Source organism: Macrobrachium rosenbergii, chromosome 56 (genome assembly GCF_040412425.1).
Source record: "Macrobrachium rosenbergii isolate ZJJX-2024 chromosome 56, ASM4041242v1, whole genome shotgun sequence".
In the NCBI taxonomy this organism is placed as follows: domain Eukaryota; kingdom Metazoa; phylum Arthropoda; class Malacostraca; order Decapoda; family Palaemonidae; genus Macrobrachium; species Macrobrachium rosenbergii.
The window spans coordinates 44,821,545-44,845,374 of NC_089796.1; the positions used below are offsets into that span (position 1 = coordinate 44,821,545).

The window sequence follows — 23,830 nt, forward strand, 5'->3', positions numbered from 1 at the left end:
GCTGAAACCTTGGTTTTCTTTCTTAAAACATTCACGTGATGATGTGATGGAACTTTCGAGATTTTTTCTTAATTTGCACTTATGTAAGAGAAAAATGAAAAACCATTCTGACATAGTTTTTAAAATATAATATTTAACTCCTTAGGTGTGGGCTTCTGGCCCCTTCATCAAAAGAAATTCAACTAAAAGTTCTTGAGACTCACTTGAGGCATACAGGCAGTTCCCAGTTATCGGTGATCCGGTTTTATGATGCTTGTCTAGCAACGAAAATCTGCCATTTTCGGCGGCAAAAATTGCAGATTTCAGCTTATCCACGCCGATAATCAGGTATTGGTGCTGATATATACCTAACAGAGCTGCTGTTCTCTGGTTATCGGCGCTGATAATCACCCATTTTCGGTTATTGGCGATTTTCACTTACCGTCACTCTGTCAGAACGGAACCCCCGCCGATAACTGGGGACTGCCTGTATGCTCTCATCACAGATCTTGTCAATCATATATTTTTGATCACATTTAGAATGGTCTTAATGGATTTGCCCAATCAAGACTGGGATTACCAGGTAAACGATCCTGATCTACTTCAAATACTGTACATTATCCATACTAGCTTTCCTAATAACTCACTAAGAGCAAATTAAAAAAAGTTTTTATTTATCCAGTCCAAGCAACAAACATTTCTATTCCAAGTTACCACAGATCTTCAGTTTTTTTTTACTTCTATTTTTCAAACATAACTTTACTGTTCCCAAATTCATTATTAGATTTTCACCCTAACAATGAACTGCTAAAACATTACTCTTGTGTGTTCCTTTAGTTTAGAAAAATTCTAAATTGCAAGAAAAATGACAAATTTTAAATCAACTTGTATTTTTCATCACAACACACCTGTGGTATTAATATACGGGAAAATTCTCTAGTGTCTGCTAGAGTCTGGTTAAAATAAAGTTACAAGGAATTTGGTGGCGTCAGGAGTTGGCCAAGATGGCGGTAAGGAGGAGGGGTAGCCAACCTACCCTAGCCCATCTCGGGTCCATCACATCAGTTTCCTCTAGCTCTGGTAAAATATGAAGGGTGGCTTGAGATGGGCAATATATGTTAAGACTGCAGGTTTGTTAGTTATGAAAAAAACAAATTGATTTAAAATTTGTTATTTGTTCATATACAGAACAAATCTTTTGTCTTAACATAAAGGGAGACTTACTTTTGGAGGGTGTATAGAGAAAGCCTCAGAACCGACTGGAGGTTCAGTTCACCTGGGCTCACTTCCTGGCCAAAGTAGGAGTAAAAGGTACTTGTCAACCAAACATCTGGGTTGAGACAAACTCCTGCTACATTGTGTCTTACAGGAAAATAAAGAACTTTAACTGTCAGAGACATCAAAACTATGTTAACCACCAACCTTGTTTGTCATTTCCTCTCTCCCCTTGTAGGAGAGAGGAAGGGACTTGCTTCCATAATAGCTTATATTGTGTAGGAACAATTAAATAAAACCAATGGAAAGGTGCTCACTCACCTGTATCTGACCAGTTCCACTTATGATGGACTATTTCTCTCCACTGCCTGCAGGTAGAGGAGAAAAAAGTAAGAGAAAGGAATAAGACCAGTTGTCCCATTCACTCTCACTCTCAAAACTAACATCATAGGTAAGATACAAACTGTCCCGCTAGGGGCACTGGATGAGCTACACAATCTGCTGAGCAGCCACCAATGGACCCAAGGGAAAAGTGTCCAAGGACCTGTGGGCAACATCCCGCAGATAGAAGGATGTGAAGGTAGTTTGGCGTAGCCATGTACCAGCCTATAAGATCCTTTCAACTGACAGGTTCTTTTTGAAAGTGATGGAAGGGCCTAGACCGGACATCATGTGCTCTTGCTTGCAATGAATTGGCATCTGGATTTGTAGAAGTAGTAAAGGCTTGCTCAATTACCTCTTGTAACCAAAAGGAGATAGTATTCTTGGACACATCCTTCTTGTTCCGGCCTGTACTAGCAAAAAGTCTTCAACAACCTGGTCTGAGATGTTGAGTCCTTTTTAGATAGTTATGCAGTGCCCTGACGGAACATAAGTAATTCATCAGGGTTATGACCAACAAAATCTGCAAGCGAAGGGATGGAAAAAGACTCGAATCTGTCGTTGCGAACAGAGGGATTTTGAGTCTTAGCCACAAATTCCGGAACAAATTTGAAGGCTACTGACCCCAACCCCTCATGAGTTTAACATCAAAAGAAAGTCTGCGCAGTTCACTAACTTTCTTTAATAAGGCCAAGGCTAAAAGGAAAATAGTTTTGAGGGTTAAATTCCTGTCTGATGAAGTTCTTAAAGGTTCGTATGGAATACGTGTTAAACTACTAAGTACCAATGTTAGGTCCCAATTCGGAGGTTTAAATCTCTTGGGGAACAGGACTGCTCAAAACTTTAGAAGCATAGAAATTTCCCACAAAGAAGAAAGGTTTATGTCTTTCAAGCATAGAACCAAACCTATAGCAGCCCTATATCCCCTAATGGCTGACACTGAGAGAAGTTTCTCCCCATGGAGGAAAATGAGGACGTCTACTACTTGCTGAATAGTAGTTCTGACTGGAGAGAGACCTCGTTGAAACACCAATCACAGCAGATGGCCCACTTTCCCTGATACACAGCTGTAGAAGACCTCCTGAGGTAACCCAACATTTCCGTAGCTGCTCTACAAGAAAAACTTTTCGCTCGCAGGATACTGGATAGTCTCCAACCGTGGAGAGATAGGGACCCTACCAACTGATGAAATCTCTCGATGTGCAGTTGGCATAGAAGACTATGCTAAAGGAGGAATCTCTCTCGATGCTTTGCTTCTGTCAGAAGGGTTAGAAGATCAGGGTACCATTCTGCGTGTGGCCACAAGGGAGCTACAAGGGTCATTCTGAGGTTCTGAGAAATCATCACTCTGTTGATAACTTGGCAGATTAGACAAGGGGGAAAAGGAGGCAGCGTCCAGATTGTCCCAAGGATGTTGGAGGGCATCCTCCACCACAGGCCAAGGATCTGGAATGACCAAACAAAATACCTCTAGTTTCTTGTTGTGTATTATTGCAAATAGGTCTATTGATGTGCCTTCCCAACAAATGAAAAGGTCTTTCTGCCACTTCCCGATGCAGTGACCACTCCGTTCCCAGAACCTGACCATGGCAACTTAGCTTGTCCACCACCACATTCTCCTTGCCAGGAATGTATACAGCCAAGAGAGCCTCGAGCGAGAGACTGACCACTGGTGCAGTTGTACTGTCAAGTCGTGAAGATGATGAGACACTAGCACCGTTTGCTGACATAGGCTACCACTGTAGTGTTGTCGGACATTAATACCACAAAGTGCCCTGTTTCCCTTTCTTGAAATTCCTGAAGTGCTAGGAAGGCTGTTTTCAGCTTCAGGATGTTGATATGAAGCTGTTTATCTTGGTGATCCCACACCCCTGGTGTTAGAGGATCTTCCAAGTGTGCTCCCCAACCCTCGTACAAGGCATCTGAGAATGGAAGAATCTCTGGAGGAGGAGAATGAAGAGGCACTCCTATGGACAGGTTCCTGTCATCCAACCACCAAGCCAGGTTCTTTCTCACTTCTTCTGAAAGTGGAACTTGGAACAAGGGAGGATCCTTTGAGGGGGAGCAAAACTCCTTTAATCTCCATTGGAATGACCAAATGTGTAGTTGAGGAACTAGCTTCTCCAAGGACAACAGGAAACCTAGAATGACCTGCCACTGACGAGCGGGTTGCTTCTGTTTGGACAGGAAGAACTGGGCAAAGTTCCGGAACTTCTCTAGTTGCTGGTCTGAAGGGAATACTCTTGCTGTTGTCATGGCTATCAGCATGATCAGATAAAGAATTCTTTGACTGTGTGCGAGGTTTGACTTTTCCAAATTTATCACGACGCCTAAGCCATGACAAAATTGAAGACGACAGTCCCTGTCTTGGATTAACTTTACCTGAGAATCTGCCAGCACTGGCCAGTCGTCGAGATACCTTAAGATCCATATTTCTTGAGAATATGCCCGAGTCAAAAGAACACTCTGGTGAAGACTTGAGGAGCAGCTGAAAGAAAGACCAAAGCAACATACCTTGAATTGATAAATTCTCTCTCCCAGACTGAAGTGAAGATACTTCCGGGAAGACTGATGGATTGGAACCTGGAAATATGCGTCCTTTAGATCTATTGTTCTCCCTGATGGCTTGAAGAACCGTGCAAGGAGTATCCATTCTGAACCGTGTCTTCCATATGAAAAGGTTGAGAGTCGACAGGTCTATTACCGGTCTCCAGTGGCCTGTCGCTTTGGGAACCAGAAAGACACAGCAGTAAAATCCTGGAGATATGTCCTTCACAATCGCCACGGGCCCTTTTTCCATCATTTCCCTCACTTCACCTTGAAGAGCTAGATGCTCTGCCAAACCTAAAGAGTAACTTAATTGGTGAAGTGGACACTGGGAGAGTGGGGGAGGAAACTCGAAGGGGAGTAAATACCCCACCCGAAGGACATCTACTACCCAGGTTTCCGCCGTGAACTGCTGCCTAGTTGTCCAATGGCTTGCCAGGCAAACCATCCCCCCTGGCAAGCAAATGGGGAGGTGCTGCCTCTCTACCATCTATCCCCCTTGGAAGAGTAGGGTTGACAGGGTTGCTGCCGAGGAATTTTCTTGGTTGGAGATGGAGATGGTAGATGAGCCCTACATGGAACTGTCGCGACTTGAGACTTCTTTGAGGAAATGTAGGAAGATGTTTGAGGTCTGGATTTAGAAATGCCAGCACAAGAAGGAATGGATGACTTTAGGACAGCTTGATGTACTAGCCTGTCATTATTATCCGCTCTTTGTCTATCATCTGCTGAGTCTAGCTGGTCTTTTGGAAATAGAGACGTAGAACTTAAAATATCTCTATTCCTTGAGACTAACACCGAGTCAGTACTTACAACCCTTGAGAACTTGGAGAGGACAGAATCCCTTCTTTTAAGCAGCCTGTTGGCCCACGTGTTAGCTGTTAGATGGGTCAAGAAGTAAGAGATGGTTTTCCCACCAGACTTTATCAATTTGATATAGGAGGCACTGTCTTCAGAGGTGGCCATCACAGTGGAAGAGATCTTTGCCACTGCTGCTGACCATAGGTCTAACCATGACACAGCCTGGAAGGCTGATGAAGCAGTTGCTTCCAATGCTGCAGATTCCTGAAAGGTAAAGGATGTGCCCTCTGCCTTGACTTGGTCCAAGGATATTCCTGTGCCTAACCAGTCTACGTCTGGATCGACTTGCCCTGGTTGCAAGGCATCCATTGAAGTTGCATAAAATCATTATGTGGGGGAAGAGGTGGAGCTAGTAACCTGAAAGACCTATTGGAACATTAAGTGTTATCCCAACCTGAGATAAGAAAAATCAGTTGTTCAAGAATTCTGCCAGCATGTTTGGAACATGGCAGCCCTAGAGATGTCTTTGCATCTTTCTTGGCCCCTAGCAAGGCTTCGATAACTGACGATAAACCCAAACTGGTTGCCACAGTCTCTTCAGTTAAATTGTTACAACCACAAATTGTTTCAACGACTTCAGCATACGAAGTTGAGAACTCCTGATGGTCTGCATCCTCCACATCCTGGCCTTGGGAGTCACAATCCAGCCTATTGGCTAAGTCAGGTGTAGTTAAAACGTCTTGAATGATTACTGGAGTGTAGGCAGTTTCAGGGGCCTGCAACTCTTAGGGAAGTTGGAACCTTGTCTTGGTCTCGATCCTGCCAACGGGAGTGGGAACGAGAATTATGATGAGATGATGTCATGATAGGTTACAAGGCCACGAAGGACTCCTGTGACATGAAGATTGGTCACGAGCGCAAACGAGAGTGTGAATCACGGTCACGGACGTGTGAACGAGTGCTGGTTGTGAGGAGAAAATGACATGATTTGTTAGTGGGCCGTGCAGGACTCGTGTTATGTATAGCTCGGTCACGACCATGTGAACAGGAGCGTGAATCATGGTCATGTCCATGTGAGCAACTCGTGAAACATATAGCTCGGTCATGGCCGTGTGAACAGAGCACGAATCCTGGTCATGTCCATGTGACTGAGAATGTTGAACACGGTCATGTCCGTGTGAGCGAGAATGCTGAACACGGTCTCTTTTAGGGGAACATGAATGGGAACGATGACATGAAGATGAAGGTCAAGGAATGTTGCGCGAACTCGAAGGGCTTTCAGTAGTTAGTTAGTTATAAATGATTTGTTTAACCAGACCTCTGAACTCTTTTAGGTTCTTCTCGGGCTGGGAAAAGAATGGGGAAAGAGTACATAAAAATTTAAGTAGTTAACTAAATAAATAAATAATAAAAAAAAAAAGGGGGGAATTAGAAAAAAACAATCGAGAGAAAAAAAAAAAAAAAGGGGGCTTTCAGTAAATGAGATGTGGACATGAGAGGAAGGAGATCTCTGGGGAGAGGGATCCTGCACTTATGACTTCTTGGTGGGGGCATAGTCGTCCTTCCTACGGACCTGAGGAACACTTGCAACTGGGACGAGAGGAGTAGATACAACAGATATCTTCTGAGGAAGAGCACGATCTATAGGCTTGGCCAACCTAGAGGACAAATCTCTGTCTAAAATCACTGCAGCATGGGGGTCATCAACTGGTCGTGGGACATCGGAAATGGCAGAAGGAACATGTATGCGTGCCTTGGCGGAAGAATGGTTCCGAGAGGTAACTTGTGCAGAAGCACGAACGTGTTTGTTGAACGTAGAACAACGACTGGAGAAGAAGAACGAGACTCCGAGGAGGACTCATGAATCTTCTTGCATGGAGAGGATACGAAGTCTCTTCCTCCAGCATCTGATGAGGATGGACAGAGCATACAATGAAGGCGAAGAGGAGGATGAGGAGGATGATGAAGAAGAAGAAGGGGATTTACATCTCTTCTTGGGTTGCTTGATCTCTGAATGACTGAACCTCTTTGTAAAAATACCTTCGACTTTATAAAAAAATAGTCCGGATAAGAGTCAGAAGGTATAGACATGGACGTCGGTGGCAATGAAACAGCTGACGGCACAGAGCAGGGAGCAGTGAGAGCCACTGACAGCTGAAAAAAGGCTACAGAGGCTGACGCTCTGGAGGCTGACAAGGAGAGAGGCGTAGTAAGATGACAAGACATCACAGAGACAGTAGACTTGGAAACTGTCATGGCGGACGAAACTGGAATGCAAGACGTAACTGGAATGCAGGACACAGTGAGACAATAGGCCGGAAAAGGTTGGTAGCCCTGGTAGACCTAGAGAGTCCCAACACTCAATCATCTAATGTACAGCTTCCCCTGAAAAAACTGTACAAGGGGGAGTGGCCTCCTCCCTCCAGGTGGGGGGGGGGACAATCCCCCCCAGAGAACAGGGGCAGCCAAATCAATTACATCATCTCCTGAACCTCCAAATGAATATTCTAAAGCCAAAGCAATAAAAGAATGCAAGGGAGTAAAATCTTCATGAGAAGAAGAAGCAACGTGAGAAGATTTTGTTAGAGCAGAGCCAGAATGAGAAGGCATATATGTGAAGGCTGCCACTGAGGAAACAAACCCTCCCAAGATGATGGCTCTGCCTTCCTTCTATATTTCCTGTTATCAAAATTCTTCCACTGCTCAAGAGACTAATCAACACACTCTGGACATGGGTTACTTACGCTACAGACGTCAGATCTACACCTGCTACAAGTAGAATGGGGGTCTTTCACAAAATAGGGCAGAAAGCAGGAGCTGGGATTGCCATCAATCCCAGGGCATTTTCTCTGAGGCTTGGGAGGCTTACTCAAAGCAAAAAATACACAAATACACAAAATCACACAACAAAAAGAAAGAAAAAACCAGGATTGAACAGCGTAATGCGGGCAGGAAGTGGACAACAACCAGCTTCTAGGCAGAGAGTGCAGCAGCACAACCTGATCTTAAGGTGTTCAGAAGAAAGCTTTTGCGATGGACGTGAGATGGGTTAAGGTAGGTTGGCTACCCTCCCTCCTTACAGCCATCTTGGCTAACTCCTGATGCCACCAAATTCCTTGTAACTTTTTTTATCCGGACTCCAGCAGGCACTAGAGAATTTTCCTTTATGTTAAGACCAAAGATTCGTTCCGTATATGAACAACATGCATTTTTCACATTTTATGTATGCCTCATGATTTTGTTTTATAACATTATCTGTGATTTAATGATTTCCTAAGCTCTTCCTAACAGTGTTATTAAAATAAAAAATCAAGTTATAATTCTCACCCTCAATTTTTGTTGTTTCTGCAACCCATTATGAAACAATTCACATAAAACTGTTATCCTTTACCTGAAGGGAAGTTTAAATGATCCTTATCCAAACAGGACATAAAGGAGCTGGATGCTCACCCCTTTACATCCTCCCAAACATGCTGTGGTGTTATGAATTACACTTTCACAATTACACAATACAAGCAATGAGAATGATGATAAAACACAAACACAATAAAAATACATTAACACTGAGGAAAAATTTCTAACAACTTTAAAAGCATGAGAAAGGAAAGGTTTTATTCAAGAAAGAAAAGCTGACGTAAAAAAATGAGAAACAAAGTGAAACGGGAAAGAAGAAAAAATAACAGCATAATTTCAAAACTATTTGCAACTCACAACAAAACTGAAAAAATTTTCTATGCAATTACTGAAGAAATCCTGTAACTGATCACATATAAATCAAGCCCATAACATATTAAATGAGCAGAAAATCCCAAGGAGCAAGACAAGAGGAAACTAAGCAACTCTAACCACAATAACCACACAGCAATTAGTGATGCCATCAGCTGGAAGGAAAATAAAACTTGAATAAAACAACAAAATTTATATATCAATAGAAAGAACATCAGAATCTAGCAACAGTAATAGAGAAATGAATGAATGAATGAATGAAATATCACACAAACTGCACAAAATACGCTACTCATGGATGAACAATACAACACACAAACACTGAAAATGGCTGCATGGAAAACTGATGGCTTTGGGGAAAACTCAGCAAGTTCTGGGCATGTGCAGTGAATTCTCTAGTCATATAAGGCTTACAAGCTGATGCAACAAAAGAGCTGCAAATGAACAATTAACTCCTATTTCTAAATTAGGTTGTTTAGAATAGAGAATAAAATATAGAATTTAGGCCAAAGGCCAAGTGCTGGGACCTATAAGGTCGTTCAGCGCTGAAACGGAAATTGACAGTAAAAAGGTTTGAAAGGTGTGACAGGAGGAAAACCTTGTAGTTGCACTATGAATCAATTGGTAGGAGAGAGTGGAAAGTAAGATTGAAGAAAGAGAATATGTACAGAGGTACAGTAGAAGGAATGAAAAGGGTTGCAACTAGTGGCCGAAGGGACACTGCAAAGAACCCAAGTACTGCCTACAGTGCACTGATGGCACTAACCCCCTACGTGGGTTAGGTGGTTTATAACCCTCCTGAAGCTTACTGACATTACACATTTATAATCAGTCTTGCCACAAAGTAAATTTTATTTTGTATAAGGTATCAAAGGAGAGGTGCTTTATTAATTCTTTCACTTACAAATTCCTGAAGTAACAAATTGACAAAATCCTATGACCTCCTAGAGTGGGTAACAACTGTTGGCATATGCATTACCTGAAGAAGATGCTGCTGTTGCTGAATATGAGAATGCATTGGTGTCAATGCTGGTGGTTGTGGTGGTTGCTGTTGTTGCTGCTGCTGCTGTTGTTGTTGCTGCTGCTGTTGTTGCTGCTGCTGTGATGGGGGCTGTTGCTGCTGCTGCTGTTGTTGAGGCTGTGGTGACGCAGACTGTTCAACGGGAGATGGTTGTGAAGACCGTGCCTTATTCTGTACAGCCCCATCAGGTGGAGGGTATATTTTGTTGTCAACTAATAAATAACCAACATCTTTTAAAGCTGAAAAAACAAAAATATACATCATAACAGCAAATGTCTATGATTCTGGTAACAAAAACACTTCATAAGTTGTATTATGACAGAGATCTTTCACATTCACACCTGATTCCTGATCTTTTCCTTCTGAGAGCAACCAGATTTGCTGAACAGCAGCACCACTAGGCATGAAGTTTTCATGATAAAACTAATATTGTAATACTTACCTGAACACCTGAATTAGCCCTGGTCACCTACCAGCCCGAACTACATCCCCATAGCTTTTACCCACTAAGTGGGTAATTAACTGTCAGTGTTACCAATGCTTACAGGAAAATCATGTCAAAGTGAGTTACCTGAAGAACCGTTGCCAACACTGCTTTAAGTCCCGGCCGAGTGAGGCCGAGATCCCCAATTGCATTATCCACTATTCAAACTGAAGTGGGGAGGAGGGTGGGAATCATTCAGGTGTTCAGGTAAGTATTACAATATTAGTTTTATCATGAAAACTTCATATTGCAATACACTCCCTGAACACCTGAATTAGCCTGATTAACAAAATTTAGTGGAGGTGGGATCAATCTAATTCAGCCTGACCTGCCAACAGGGAAAGCAGGTAACTCATTATTCGCCTACTCTGTATAAATGAATGTATCCTCACCTGGTTATCCCACTCAGCAGGTGAGAATGTCTGTAGAGAGAGTACCCCCGACGTCCGTCTCATGTCTAGGTACTGTCTGAGTCGAGCTACCTCTCATGTGGTATTCAAACCTCCTCATGGATAGAGAGTAGCAAAATAAAAACCAACTTACCATGTGGCTAATCACAGCCTCCCATGATTAGTAGAGAACGACAAACCTCCCATGTGGCTAATCAAAGCACTCTCATTTATGGAGGGTCTGAGTCGAGCTACCTCTCGTGGTATTCAAACCTCCTCATGGATAGAGTAGCAAAAAATAAAAACCAACCTACCATGTGGCTAATCACAGCCTCCCATGATTAGTGGAGAACGACGAACCTCCCATGTGGCTAATCAAAGCCCTCTCATGTATGGAGGGGTATGATGAACCTCCCATGTGGCTAATCAAAGCACTCTCATGTATGGAGGGGTACGAAGAACCTCCCATGTGGCTATTGTAGCCTCTCATGTATGGAGGAGAAGTTGAGTGTGCAGGATCTTTGAGTTCTTCGCCGTCCGTTGCTGCCGATGTCTGCGCAGAAGAGGTTGAAGAAACCAAACCTGTCCACTGGCTCTGCCTATCTTCACAGTACTAACGTCAAACTTAATATTCTCACTATGAACCCCAACTAACAGAGAATCCAAAATTCCAAATTTCCTCAGACTACATTCATTACCTAGAGTTCCCCCCACCCTTAACATTACTACGTAATTGTAAGATCGAGTTGGTTGCCACAAAGGGACCAAGCGAGAAATTCTTCTTCGAAGAAAAACTGAATGTCTTTTAGGTAGAAAGTCGTGAAAACCGACACGATTTCCAAGTGGCCGCCTCTAAGAACCTACGCACTAAGAGAGTACCCCCTTAGCTAAATGAACGCCACCCACGATAGAAGGGTTAGCGGCTACACACGGACTAAGAGATTAACTTTCTGGTAAAAAGGAGAACGATGCATCTCCCAAGTGGCTATTCAGAGCCTACCCATTAAGGAGGATGAGGCAGTGTGCCGAGCCGATGACCCTCTGCCCTGCAGGTTGCGGCAAAGGCCGACGAGCGCAGAAGTATCCCAGCGCCAACGAAAAAACCTAGGCTAGCCTACGAGAGCGCCTCTTTGGACTCTCGTAGGGAAACTATCGAAGACTAGGATACTTAAGACATACTAAACTTAAGTTTATGTGATTATACTATCACTGTTGCTTAAGATTCTAAAGCTTAGAAGGAATTTCTCTATCTGGTTAACCTAATAATCACCGCACTACGTGAATACTACCTTAGCTAAATGAGCGCACCCTAGATAATAGACTTCGCCATTAAACGTGGACTAAGTGAATAACCTTCCAAGTCTTCGCATTAAGAGAATACCACCTCAGCTAATTGAACGCACCCTAGGTAGGAGAATTCGCCACTATACGCGGTGGGGCGAATTGAACATCTCTTAAGTAAAGGAAGAAAACACAGACGGATTCACAAGTAAACTACCTCCAGAATAGAAGACTCTGAACCATTCCTTAGAAAGGAAGATGAAGTGGACATACTCCGAATACTGTGTGGTAATGAAAAAAATGTTAAATACTAAATATAATGTCACATCAAATTAAATTGTGTTCAAGGGCATAAACCTCGCACCATAAGAGAATCGTAAAGTGTGCCCGCAACTGCGTTTGTGTAGTGAGCGCTTATGAACCAGGAACCCTTTCTCCGAAAGTAACTAATCACATCCTTGACAGCGGATGGAAGGATTCCGCGGTGAGACAAGAAGTGTACACAGAAGCGGACGGAGTTTCTCAACCCTTTGATAAATATTTGCATCGGACATAAAGACATCCCCGCTGATGCCGGAACCGAACACTTGCAGATAAAGAACCTTAAACGAACGAAGCAGAGTTTTAGCCTCGACCACGACTTCCGGAAGAAGTGAAATACTTATCATTTCCTGCCTAGGAAACTTCCTGAAGCTCACCCACTTTTTTATCTGCAGCTAAAGCCGAAAGAAAGAAAAAAAGCACCTAACCAATTATCTTAACATTAGAACTTCCGACAAATCTCACGAGGGAGCTCGAGGGAACGTAATAAATCAAAGAAGATCTTACTACTAGAAATTTTAGGGAAGATAGAAAAATGTACTGCAAAGTGCTGAGCAGTAGCCAGCAATAGCCGAAAATGGAAGAATCTTGACTTTAAGAGAAAACCAACTATTTCGGTTATGGCAGGCCTAAAGATGGAATGACCTTCCTTATGACACAGACTTCCCCACGTCAAGTTGACCTGGTAAAGCTTACAGGCTGACTTCTCAAGCTGAAAGAAACACTGTCTAGACATAGTTTTAGAGTGTCTGGACTGTCTAGCTGTTCGCTCGGCAATTGCCCGCAACTAGGTTCATCATGCAAGAGTTTGGATGATAATGGTGAAAATGTGGTTGTCTAAAAGATCTTCCGCATGAGGAGGAACATTGGAACTTCCATAAGGAGCATTAGGAATTTCGGAACTGAGGGCGTTAGAGCCAGCAAGGAGCTAGAGTCATAGACGTCTTGACACTACTGCAATTCCTGATTACCTGATGAATGAGACCGAATGGCGGAAAGCATAGACCTCTAAGTTCTAATGATCTTGTTCCCCGAGTTCTCAGATACAACACGGCAGTTACGATGTTGCAAAGCAGACCCACTACAGTGTTGTGCACTAGGACTGAGAAACACCGGAGGGCTTCCTTTACAACCCTGAGGTTCCCGAAGGTTATGACTCCTCTTGTTCCCGATCCCTCCAGAGGCCCGAAGCCTGGGTTCCTCCAACCTTGATATCAGGCATCTGAGTACAGATGAACGTCGGGAAGAGAGAGAGATTACCCTCAACGTTGCATAACTGCCGACACTGGAGACGTGAGTTAAAAGCAACAAGTTCGTTATACTTGCCACATCCCTTGAACCCAGAGCAGCCACACTAACCATAGCTTGCTGTGACGCTACTGCTGACCACGGCTACACGAAATTGACCATGGAGGAGATATCCTCCTCCCTAAAAGACTGTTGCAGAGCACAAAAGGCACCCTCAAAAGAACCCTCTCCGAATGTCCGGATAGTGAGGCGGAAGCTTTAAAAGAAGTCCCTCCTCTTCTGCCAAAGAACACTGTGCAGTCAGGCGACATGTTAACCCGGTATGCCAGCCCTACTGACACCGAAGTGACGAGGTGTCAGGCAGTACCGGACCGGAGGGAGTACATCATCTTGTTTGAGCAACTACCAGTTCTGTCGCATATAGCAACTTGAACATCGTTTGCTTCGGTAGTGTAGGCTCCTCCGGAACCTTGGATTGAGGATAAGTGAGGATGAAGTTTACCATCCGCTTATACTCATTCTCATTGGCTGAAGGAGAACCAATATCTGGTACTGGATCCTCTTCTTCAAATGAACAATCCTTGTCGGACTGGTCCGACCAAGCTGGAGGATTGTCGGACTGGTTCGACCGAGCCGGAGGATTGTCGGACTGGTCCGACCGAGCTGGAACAAGAAAGAGGCAGGTGGATCCCTAGCAAACGCCGAACTCGAAAACCCGGAACTTGCTACACCTGGGTGCGTGAGACGACACCTGATGTATCAATCGCGAACATACTGGAGGCACCAAAGTAGGTTGAGCAAACCCCGCACCACCCAACAGGGATGCCGCAACACCTGGGCCGGCCACACCTAGGTGGACCACGCCCACTCCTGAGAGCGAAGAGGCCGCAACACCCGAACCACTCAAATCCAGATGTATCAAAACCGCATGAGAATGGGAATCTGGAACTGAAACCCAAAATCAACCCCGAACCAACATGGATGCCTAGACGGAGGGACAGAGAAAACCTGCCGGAAAGTTGAGAAACAAGCCGAAGGAGGGAAGAAGGAAGAAGCCACACTCGGAGTAACCACCGGAGCGCCCAACGCCGACGTTGGACAGATGGAGAAGGTCCCAACTGGACCGAACTCAAAGGAGTGTCGAAGGGGAAGTTACGAGGTACCGAACCGAAGGTAACAGAAGGTAAATTACCAACTATCCTGGAGAATGGAAAGGCTGCGGAAACTATCGGTGCTGATACACTGAACGCTGGCACAGGCAAATCGCACTGCCGTAGCATCCACAAGACTCGCGGAGGATACATTACAGTTAGGAACCCGTAAAGAATGAAATAAGGAGTTGCTGATGCCTCCACAAACACCTGAGAAGCAACTAGACTGGGTGCCTGAGAAACTACCCGATTTGCAAAAAGTGATAAAAACGGCGGATCCGTAAAAGGTAACCCTTCCCTTAACCCCGAAGAGAGAGAGGGAGCTGCTGAAGCTCTAATATACAGGGTTGAAGCAAGAAAGCCTTGCTCTGCCCAGTTAAAAGCCAAAAAAACAGGATGAGCAACAAAGACCCCGAGAGCCCTCCAAAGAGCGGACCGAAAAGAAGATTGAGAAGGGCAATGGAAGAAGGCTTAGAAGAAAAAGGGGAAAAACGGGAAAATTCTGTAGCGGCCGAAGAAGCCATTGATTTTAAAGAAAATAGACTGGTTCTGTTCCCCCCGCCCCTGATAATCTTGATAGACATTATCAAATCAGAAAATTCTTTAAGACATGATCATGAATACTGGAAAAACTCGATCACAAGAATTACCACCATCGCAAGACGAAAGAAATTTTAAACCCCCAAAGGAAAAGGAACCTTCGAAGAAGGAGTATTCAAGGAAAACAAAAATTCAGAACCAGATACATCAGAAACCAAATCTGAATGACCCTCCACGGATCTGGAAACCTTTGTTGCACAGAGTACGAAGCAGGAAATAAAACCGACGACTGATCTAAATGAGAGACCTAAACATTAGCGACCCCAACCAAACCTGAACCCGAAGACGACCATGTTCAACTACTTTTCCTGAAAACTTGCTAAATCAGAATTCCTACCCTTCTGAGTGATTCCTAATTCTAAATCCACCTCAGATCGTGTTTGAGGGTACTCATCCTATGCTTGCAAGATGTGTAGGGCCGAGGAGCGTCAGCATCTCCAGCAGAAGGCGGCTTTGCCGTCGAAGATGTAAACAAAGAGGAAGCATCGGCGCTAGCAGACGGCGATGTCTTCTTGTTTGACTTATCCAAACAAGTCCAAAGTACCGATCCCAAAGTCAAAATCGGGAGAGAAGTTCCAAATCCTATCAATAAAGTATCCATCCAGGAGAAAATGCATTGAAAACAGTCCAAATTGTGATCTGATGTCCAAATTCTTAAATGGGGGTCGGGCTAAATGACCAAAAGTTCGCCTGATGTGGGACACACCCACACAGTATGGCGAACATAAAGCAATTGGGGATCTCGGCCTCACTCTGCCGGGACTTGCAGCAGTGTTGCCAACGGTACTTCAGGTAACTCATTTGACAATTAACGCTGACAATTAATTACCCACTTAGTGGGTAAAAGCTATGGGGATGTAGTTCAGGCTGGTAGGTGACCAGGGCTAATTCAGGTGTTCAGGGAGTGTATTGCAATAGTAAATGTAAATTGCTATTGAATTTCTCAGTTCCAGAGGGCCTTGATTCCTCACACTATTAGACTGTGGAACAGTCTCCGTGAGGATGTTGTGCAATTGGAACCTCAAAAGTTCCAGTAAAGATGCAATGCATTACTACCCTAATAAAATTCTCCTTGCACTTTAATAAATTCCTTACATTTTCATTTGCTTATTAATTTGTTAACTTATTTTTTCTTTTTTAATAAGTGAGATCTCTTCTTTCTGTATTTCCCTTTACCTTCTGTTACTTCTTGCTAATGAACATCATATTCTTTGGAAGCTTGAATTTTAAGTCAATAGCCCCTGTGGGCTTGTTCCATATGAATAAGGTTCATCTTCATATAATAATAATAATAATAATAATAATAATAATAATAATAATAATAATGATGATAATAATAATAATAATGATAATAATAATAACAATAAACAATTAACAATAATAATAATAATAATAATAATAATAATAATAATAATAAACACTACCTTCCAATAAAACACACATTACAATGAATATTTTAAGCTACTTAATTATTGAATATAATTTCTCTTGCTTACCTTTTCCAAGTCCCCTTGATTCACTGGAAATCCTTAGAGAGATATCGTCACCGGAATTCAGTTTTGCTTTGAAACGGTCAAACAAACTTCTGTCAGGAGAATCCTTATCCACTTTTAATACCTGTTCCATCAACAACCTGAGAAATAAGTTTACCATGAATACATCCTAAACTGATACCAATATAACTTCAGGTAAAATATGACAGTATCTGCACACTTCAAGTGAGTCTGTCATCAGATTTCTGTGAACTCTTCACCAATACAATTTATTTCAGATACTTCTAAGGCCAACATCACAAGTGGTGGTATCAGTCTCAATTTTTCAGAGGCCTGCCTTTGTGCTTAGTCTTTTCTCTTGAGGGTAATCCAGGTACACAAAGATCAACTGCACAACAAATATTTGACTGGACATAAAACTTCTGAGACCGAGCTACAACATCTTATGGCTATTGTATCTAAATACATTCATCTATATCTACATAATTTTATAACAGAATTAAACAATACATTTCTATTTTTAAACTGACTTGGACACTACTTTTCCTTTGCCATATTTTACAATACAGTCTGACCTCTTAAGTCCAACACTCCACGGTTTGGAAACTCCTGCTGTCCGAGACTTTTTTAAATCAGCCGCCATCAGTTCTTGAGGGGCTAAAAAGACGGCGAAACATGTCGTTCCAGTTTTTGGATTTTTTCGGAATTTGGAACTGAATCTTGCTCCATAAGTACACAAGCATGGTTTATTTCCAAGGAAACCATTCTGTGAAACTAACTACTATAAAGCATACAAAACAACCATTGTTTGCATACTCTTGTATCGTGATCATTAAAATTTCCTCCAAACAAGATTTAATCATATTTTCATGATGTTGCCTTGTAATGCGTATATCCTCCTATAATTTTGACATATTTACTTCTTTTTCCATGTTTATGTGTAATGATAATGATCGTTGAAGTGTCATATTTAGTTTGGCATCAGATCTCAAAAGAACTAATGATAACTTGATAGCGTAATTTAGAATTAATAATACAATTTTAATAGTAACGTAATTTAGAACGAATATCTTTCTTGGTAAAAGCGTAGTATGTGAACACGTGTGTGTGTCCACCAGGGCTTGTTTCATTTCAATTGTCATCAGTTGAGATAAGAGGGACGCTTTGTTTTGGGTTAGTGATGACAGCTTGCGAAAACAAATGCCGATTCGTCCCATACAGGCTCGAGACGTTGTTTCACATTGTTTCATGTTCAAGTCATGTACGCCACTTTGAGAGAAAGAATACGTGTCTTGATCAATTACGTCATGTTTTGTAAGATTGCGTTCAAAACGTTTTGCTGGGATGACGTAACTTTCTTCTAGAAGCTTCTCCATTGTATCTCGCACCCAAAATGCTTTAGTGACGTCACCTCCCTGCTTCTAGAACTTCCCTTTTGTATCTCGCACCCAAAATGCTTTAGTGACGTCATGTAATTGTTTCACGTATTACAGGTACTGGAATCCTAAAATCTATTTCATTCTGATTTCTGAGACCAGTCGAATTGATACCCTCTCTCTCTCTCTCTCGTTCTTAGAAAGAGATTATTTTAACATAGTGTTTTGTGGTCACATATTAACATTAACTTTTGAGATCTGAATTTAGCAAAGTTATTTAGTTCGTAACGGCGCCTGGTAAAAAAGTGTGTATTGTGTAACGCAGCTGCAGCAAGTGATTTACAGAGGTTTTCACAAGTTGTGTAAGGTAACGTGAATTTTACTTATTAATACCATGGTATGATAAGTTAGGAAATTTTGAACAAGTGAAATCATTATTGATAAATCTTGTGTATTTTTGTGTGTTTTTCTATTTACAATTTATATTTTCACATTTTTTGTGTTTGTGATGTAACATTTATTTACATAGCATTTTAAATATTTCTTGGTATAATTTAACATTGCATATGTAATTTAACATTGCATACTTGATTTCATTTATTAAGGTTTTCTTTTTAAATCTTGAGTAATTCTTGATAGTTTAAATTTTGCTTGATTAATTTAAATTCCTGATAAAGTTTTTGTGAATTAGTTTTATTTCATAATTTAATTCAAGAATTAATTGAGTGTTGTGTTATTTTCAAGTAATAATAAATTTTTCAGATTGTGAATTCTAATTAATTGTGAATTCTAATTATAAACTTTGAATTTGAAAATAAATTTTTGTATTTAACATTTTTAGAAAAACAGTGTTTCATTTATTGACTATCAGTGAATAGGATTGATTGTGTGTGCATAAGGCAAAGTGATAAATATGTTTTGTTCTTTTAGTTTTGCTAAAGTGAATTAAGACCAGGGAAACAGTTACAGTTTTTGATGGAGTGATGCCCTTTTACTCTATAAGATTTCTAGTTTAATTTTTGATACCTCACACATATTCTGATGAACTTAGTTTGATTTTTCAAGTAAATAAGTTTTTCTTAAGGGATCACTGTTACCTTTAGAGTACTCAGTCGTAATAATTAATGTTATGAGAGTTCAGGTATCTGGCTGAAGTGAGGTATATTTTTGAATCTTGAGATTAGTTGTGTAATAACCAGGTACTTGATACGCATCGTGACAATATACATAGTGTATAGTGCGAGATGTATTAACAGTAGATTATGCTAGGCTAGGCTTTCTATGCCTGTCTCAGTTTTGGTAGATATAACTGATGATGCAAATCTCTAAGACAGCTTTTAACTAACAAAGAGGCCTCGAAGCAAAAATTCATGTTAAATGTAAATCTTCATACATTAAATCTGGCTTCCCAACCTTGTGACAAGTCTAGAAATTCATTACTATTTCTTAAAATTAAATTCATTACTATTTCTTAAAATTAACAACCGCTTACAACTGCGTGCAACACACTGGCATAAACAACAGCAAGCACTGACATAACAATCAAATCGAGAAATAGCCATTTGCCGATATCAGTTACCGTAATTAACACACGTTTATCAAGGGTTGCATAACAGTTGTCAACTTGTTAAAAATTTGCTAATTTTCAATAGTGACTTCCTAAATAAAAACAGAGTAAATCTTTATTCATCCTTCATGCAATGGAGAAGAAAGCGTTATGAAAGCATGCCACTCAATTTATGGTTGTAGCTGTGGCTGAAGAAACGAATAGTGCTCAGGCCACAAAAAGTTCTGAAAGGGGCATGCCTTTACTTCATTTAATTTACTGCACTTATAATATAAAGTAAGTTGTGTTTTTAACATATCTCCGAAATGCATTTCACTTAAAAACTAATGGCTGTGATGTCGGTAACAAGCAATCAGCTGATGATTTTAAGAATGTACACGTTACAATAATGCAAATGGTGCTTGATTGTAATGTTCATAAATTATATAATAATAATATGACAATAATGCATGAAGTATCTCTCTCTCTCTCGTCGGAAAACACTGAAAGGTGCCAGATCAGAATTTGACAGTTACGCTTATATAGTGGTTTAAGCTCCAACATAGTGAAGGTGTGAGCACTTCTGGGGAGATGCTTATGGAGCAGGCCAAAATTTTCATAATGAACTACACCTAATGAATGATAGTGAATATTTATAAGATTTGTTCTGCTTTTAATAACACAGCAACAAAAATGCGGAATGACCAGGCAAGACTTTGTTTACAAAGGGGGTTTTTAGGGGTGATTTCTGTCATCCAGGATTTTCTGTGGTCCGCCAGTGGCCTGGTCCCAAGGGTGCCGGTTTTAAGAGGTCCAACTGCACTGGACTTTGGAACAGTAAGTCCCTTCACATCACTCTTCACATTTTTCGACTGTAGAACTAATCTTTTTTCTTTCTATTTTCTCACCTAACCAAATTCTTCTCAACCTTCTGAACCATGAGCCCAACACCAGCCCATCCTTTTTCTTTGTCTTTATATACTTCAGTTTTAAAAAGGGCCCACCTCCTTTGCATACATGGCCCATATTAGTAATCCATATATTAGTATTCGTACGATTAGTGGTACCCAGACATTTAATCCAACCCTCAACACAACATTGCCTTCAGAAGACCCTGCCTCCACTTGCAATGAATGCCTTAATATTTCTTGCCCTTCAACTGATAGCCTATCTCTCTGCTAATCACTGTCAGGTATTTGACTCTCGTTGATTTTTCTATACTTGATAATCTTCAATTGAAAATCTTTCCTGAGCTTCCTTGAAGCATTTCCACTAAATTGGCAGTTGTAATACCTTTATCCATTTTACCTTTTCTTTACAGGAAAAGGTTGCAAAGCTAATTCTCAACAGTATTCCTGCAATGCAAAGCTCAATTCTCAACAGTATTCCTGCAAAATAAACAGTGCAGTTTTCTATCAATACTTTCCTGTCACTTTTGAAACAAAATTTCCTATCTACTCTGCTCTTTAGGGGTTTAGGTGTGGATTGGGTTCCTCCACTTTTTTTTTTGGTCTTGCACACCTACCTAAAATAGTCTAGGTCTCCTTCAATGCCCTTTTTACATGATTTAATTACTAGTGTTCCTAATATATCTTCTTCATGCTACTTCCATATTTACTTTTACAGATGACAGCTCATTCTTTTCACTACATAACCAAACCATCTCACTTTTGAGATTTCTGGAAACCACACCTCACTCGAGCTAGATCATCTGTAATATCTTTCAAACACGTTCCAGCCATGAATTCTAGCCTTTTCTAGTTAGATATCTTAAAATTCTTCCTTTGTCTTTTTGAGGACTTCATTACACCTCTTAAAAACCTCCACCATGGCCTTTTTACACCTCTTAAAAACCTCCACCATTACCTTTTTAAGTACATGGAATCTCTTAAAACCTCCATTTACACCTTTTTAAGTGTCTGTCTCTATGTAAAGTAGTATTGGCTTATAAAGGCATATTAAAATTTCTGTTATATTTATATATGGACCACCCTTATTTACCAGTAGGTTGGTAAACTCTTTCCACTTTATCCATGCAATTGCTATACATTTTCTTACTATCACCTTTACATTTACTGTACAGTCCAGTGCAGAATGGTTATAATTCTTTCAAAGCCTGCCCTTCCGAAATAACATTGTGGCCGCCCCTCCTCCTCGAACTCTTTTATCTTCATAAACATTTCGAATATTGTCTTAAACTACCAACTTTTTCATTTTGTACTGGGTTCATTTCTATGACTGTCCTGTAGTGTAAACACAACTAATGTGTTTTTTTTTGTTATTTTTTCCAGTCACCATAAACTTTGTTTTGTTTAAATGGTTTTCAATCTAAACAAAACAGTTCTCTTCAAACATTTTTATGACCCATACTACTATTACTTACCAAGACCAAACAAAACTCAAGAGAGCTCCAGTAAATTACTACTAGCCCTTTTTATTTTTTTTTATAAAAGTTCAAATACTGTGTTTCCAAATGACACCTAAAAAGCTGAATAATCCTTAAAACAAATTCAATTAAGCACCATATTCTAACTGAACATAGCAAGCATTTTTGATAAATTTCTAGGGTCACCATAATCCTATTATGAACAAGTTAATCATCAAATGATATAAACACAACACCCCAAAAGTCCCATTAACACCACTTACTTTTTAGAATAGAGAAGAGCCATATCAGAGGATGTGTTCATTACAGCTTCTACTACAGTGATGCAGTGATCTGCCTGAGAACCTAAATGTAGCAAAACCTCATTCTTCTTGTCTAGCTGCTCCTGCTTGCTATTGCAGACATCACGTAACAACTCAAATAGTGTGTTACCGCGCTGCCTGATGATTTCAATAAAACTGAAAAATAAAAGCACAGGTAGTTTAACTAACAGCAGCATTGTTTCAAGTCTGAGAGTTCATATGAAATATTTCCCAAAAAATATTTCAATCACCAAATGAAGAAAAACCTAATTATTCACACATTTTTTTTTTTCCTCATAAAAACCTATTACTCATACAGCTACATTCATGCCTTTGAGTGTCCCAGGCACCGTAGCCTGTTTTTACAGAGAAAGGCAATGACAGTTCTGCACTGTTCCTCATGAATCAAAAGATTCACAGCTGTCAAATGCCCCAGTTTTTGTCAGGATTCTAGCTACAGCAATCACCAGAGCTGAGAGGAAGGTGTATGTTGGTAATGCATTTATATGGAAATTTAAATTATAAAAAGAATTAAGTTTGTTTCATCACAAACCTATTGCTCACATATGGCTTGAATAGCAATTTAGGCAGGAGGCACTGACCTGCTTATGTCCAAACCATGACAAATTTGAATTAATTTGTATTTTTCATAGCTAACAAACCTGTGATCTTAACATTTGGATAAATCTTCTGGTGCCAGCTGGAAACCGGTAAAAATAAAAACAAGAATTGTTTATGCAAGAAATTGGTGGCATCTGGCATGTCACAGAGATGAGTTGGGAAGCAGCCAGTGACCTGATCTCAATCCCGTGACGTATCAGTTTTTCTTCTTACCGCCATTGAGAGAGGTCATTTCTTTCTCTCCATCCTCTCCGTAGCCAATTGTTTTTGATTTTGCCTTTTCCTGTGTTTTTTGGTTGATTTTGTGATCAGGGTGTTTAGAGTGCATGTGTTGTGGTTTTTATCATGCAATCCCAAAACCCAGCTAAAAGTTCCTGTAAGCCTCAGAGAAAATGTCCTGGTGTAGGCTCCTATCCTTGCTCGCATTACATGGCTTCCTTTGAGACTGACCCCCATTCAACTTGTAGCAAGTGCAGATTGAATGATTGTAATGTGACTAACCCTTACCCTGAGTGTTGTTCTTGGCCTTCTGTGCAATAGAAGAGATTTGCCATGATGAAGCAGCAGAAAAGGAAGTTGGAGGCACCATCTGGGAAGGGCTCTCTCTCTCTCTCTCTCTCTTCTCTCTCTTCAGACTCAGTGTCCCTGTTCAGACTCAGTGTCCCATTTCATGTCTTCACGCATTCCAGTGTTGGCCGCCATGACAGTTCCCAACCCTCCTGGCCTTCACTCTACTGGGTCTTACGTTATGCCTTCTAGCAAGATGCCATTGGTTCTCTCTAAGCATCATCATGGGTCACCTCCCGTTCAGCCTACAATTGCTCCCACAGATCACATACACAGTTCGTCTGCTCCTGTGATGCCACAGCCTAGTTCTACTATGATGTCATCTGCAGCTGCGCTGCCTGCTTCTTCTCTCGTTCAAATTGTACTCAACACTGTTGACTCTGCCCTTCAAGTGA

At 41.1% G+C, this 23,830-nt stretch overlaps 1 protein-coding gene across 8 annotated transcripts in view; it reads right to left on the reverse strand.

The window, feature by feature from the left end:
• The window catches only part of LOC136836301 (E3 ubiquitin-protein ligase TRIM33-like), a 313,581-nt gene that overhangs the window by 194,610 nt on the left and 95,141 nt on the right, over window positions 1-23,830 (reverse strand). For all 8 annotated transcript variants that reach the window (XM_067100414.1, XM_067100413.1, XM_067100412.1 and 5 more), the window contains exons 5-7: window positions 22,209-22,403; window positions 16,641-16,777; window positions 9,629-9,909 (exon numbers count right to left, since the gene is read on the reverse strand). In XM_067100414.1, the coding sequence (XP_066956515.1) occupies window positions 9,629-9,909; window positions 16,641-16,777; window positions 22,209-22,403 (613 nt within the window). The remainder of the gene's footprint in view (window positions 1-9,628; window positions 9,910-16,640; window positions 16,778-22,208; window positions 22,404-23,830) is intronic.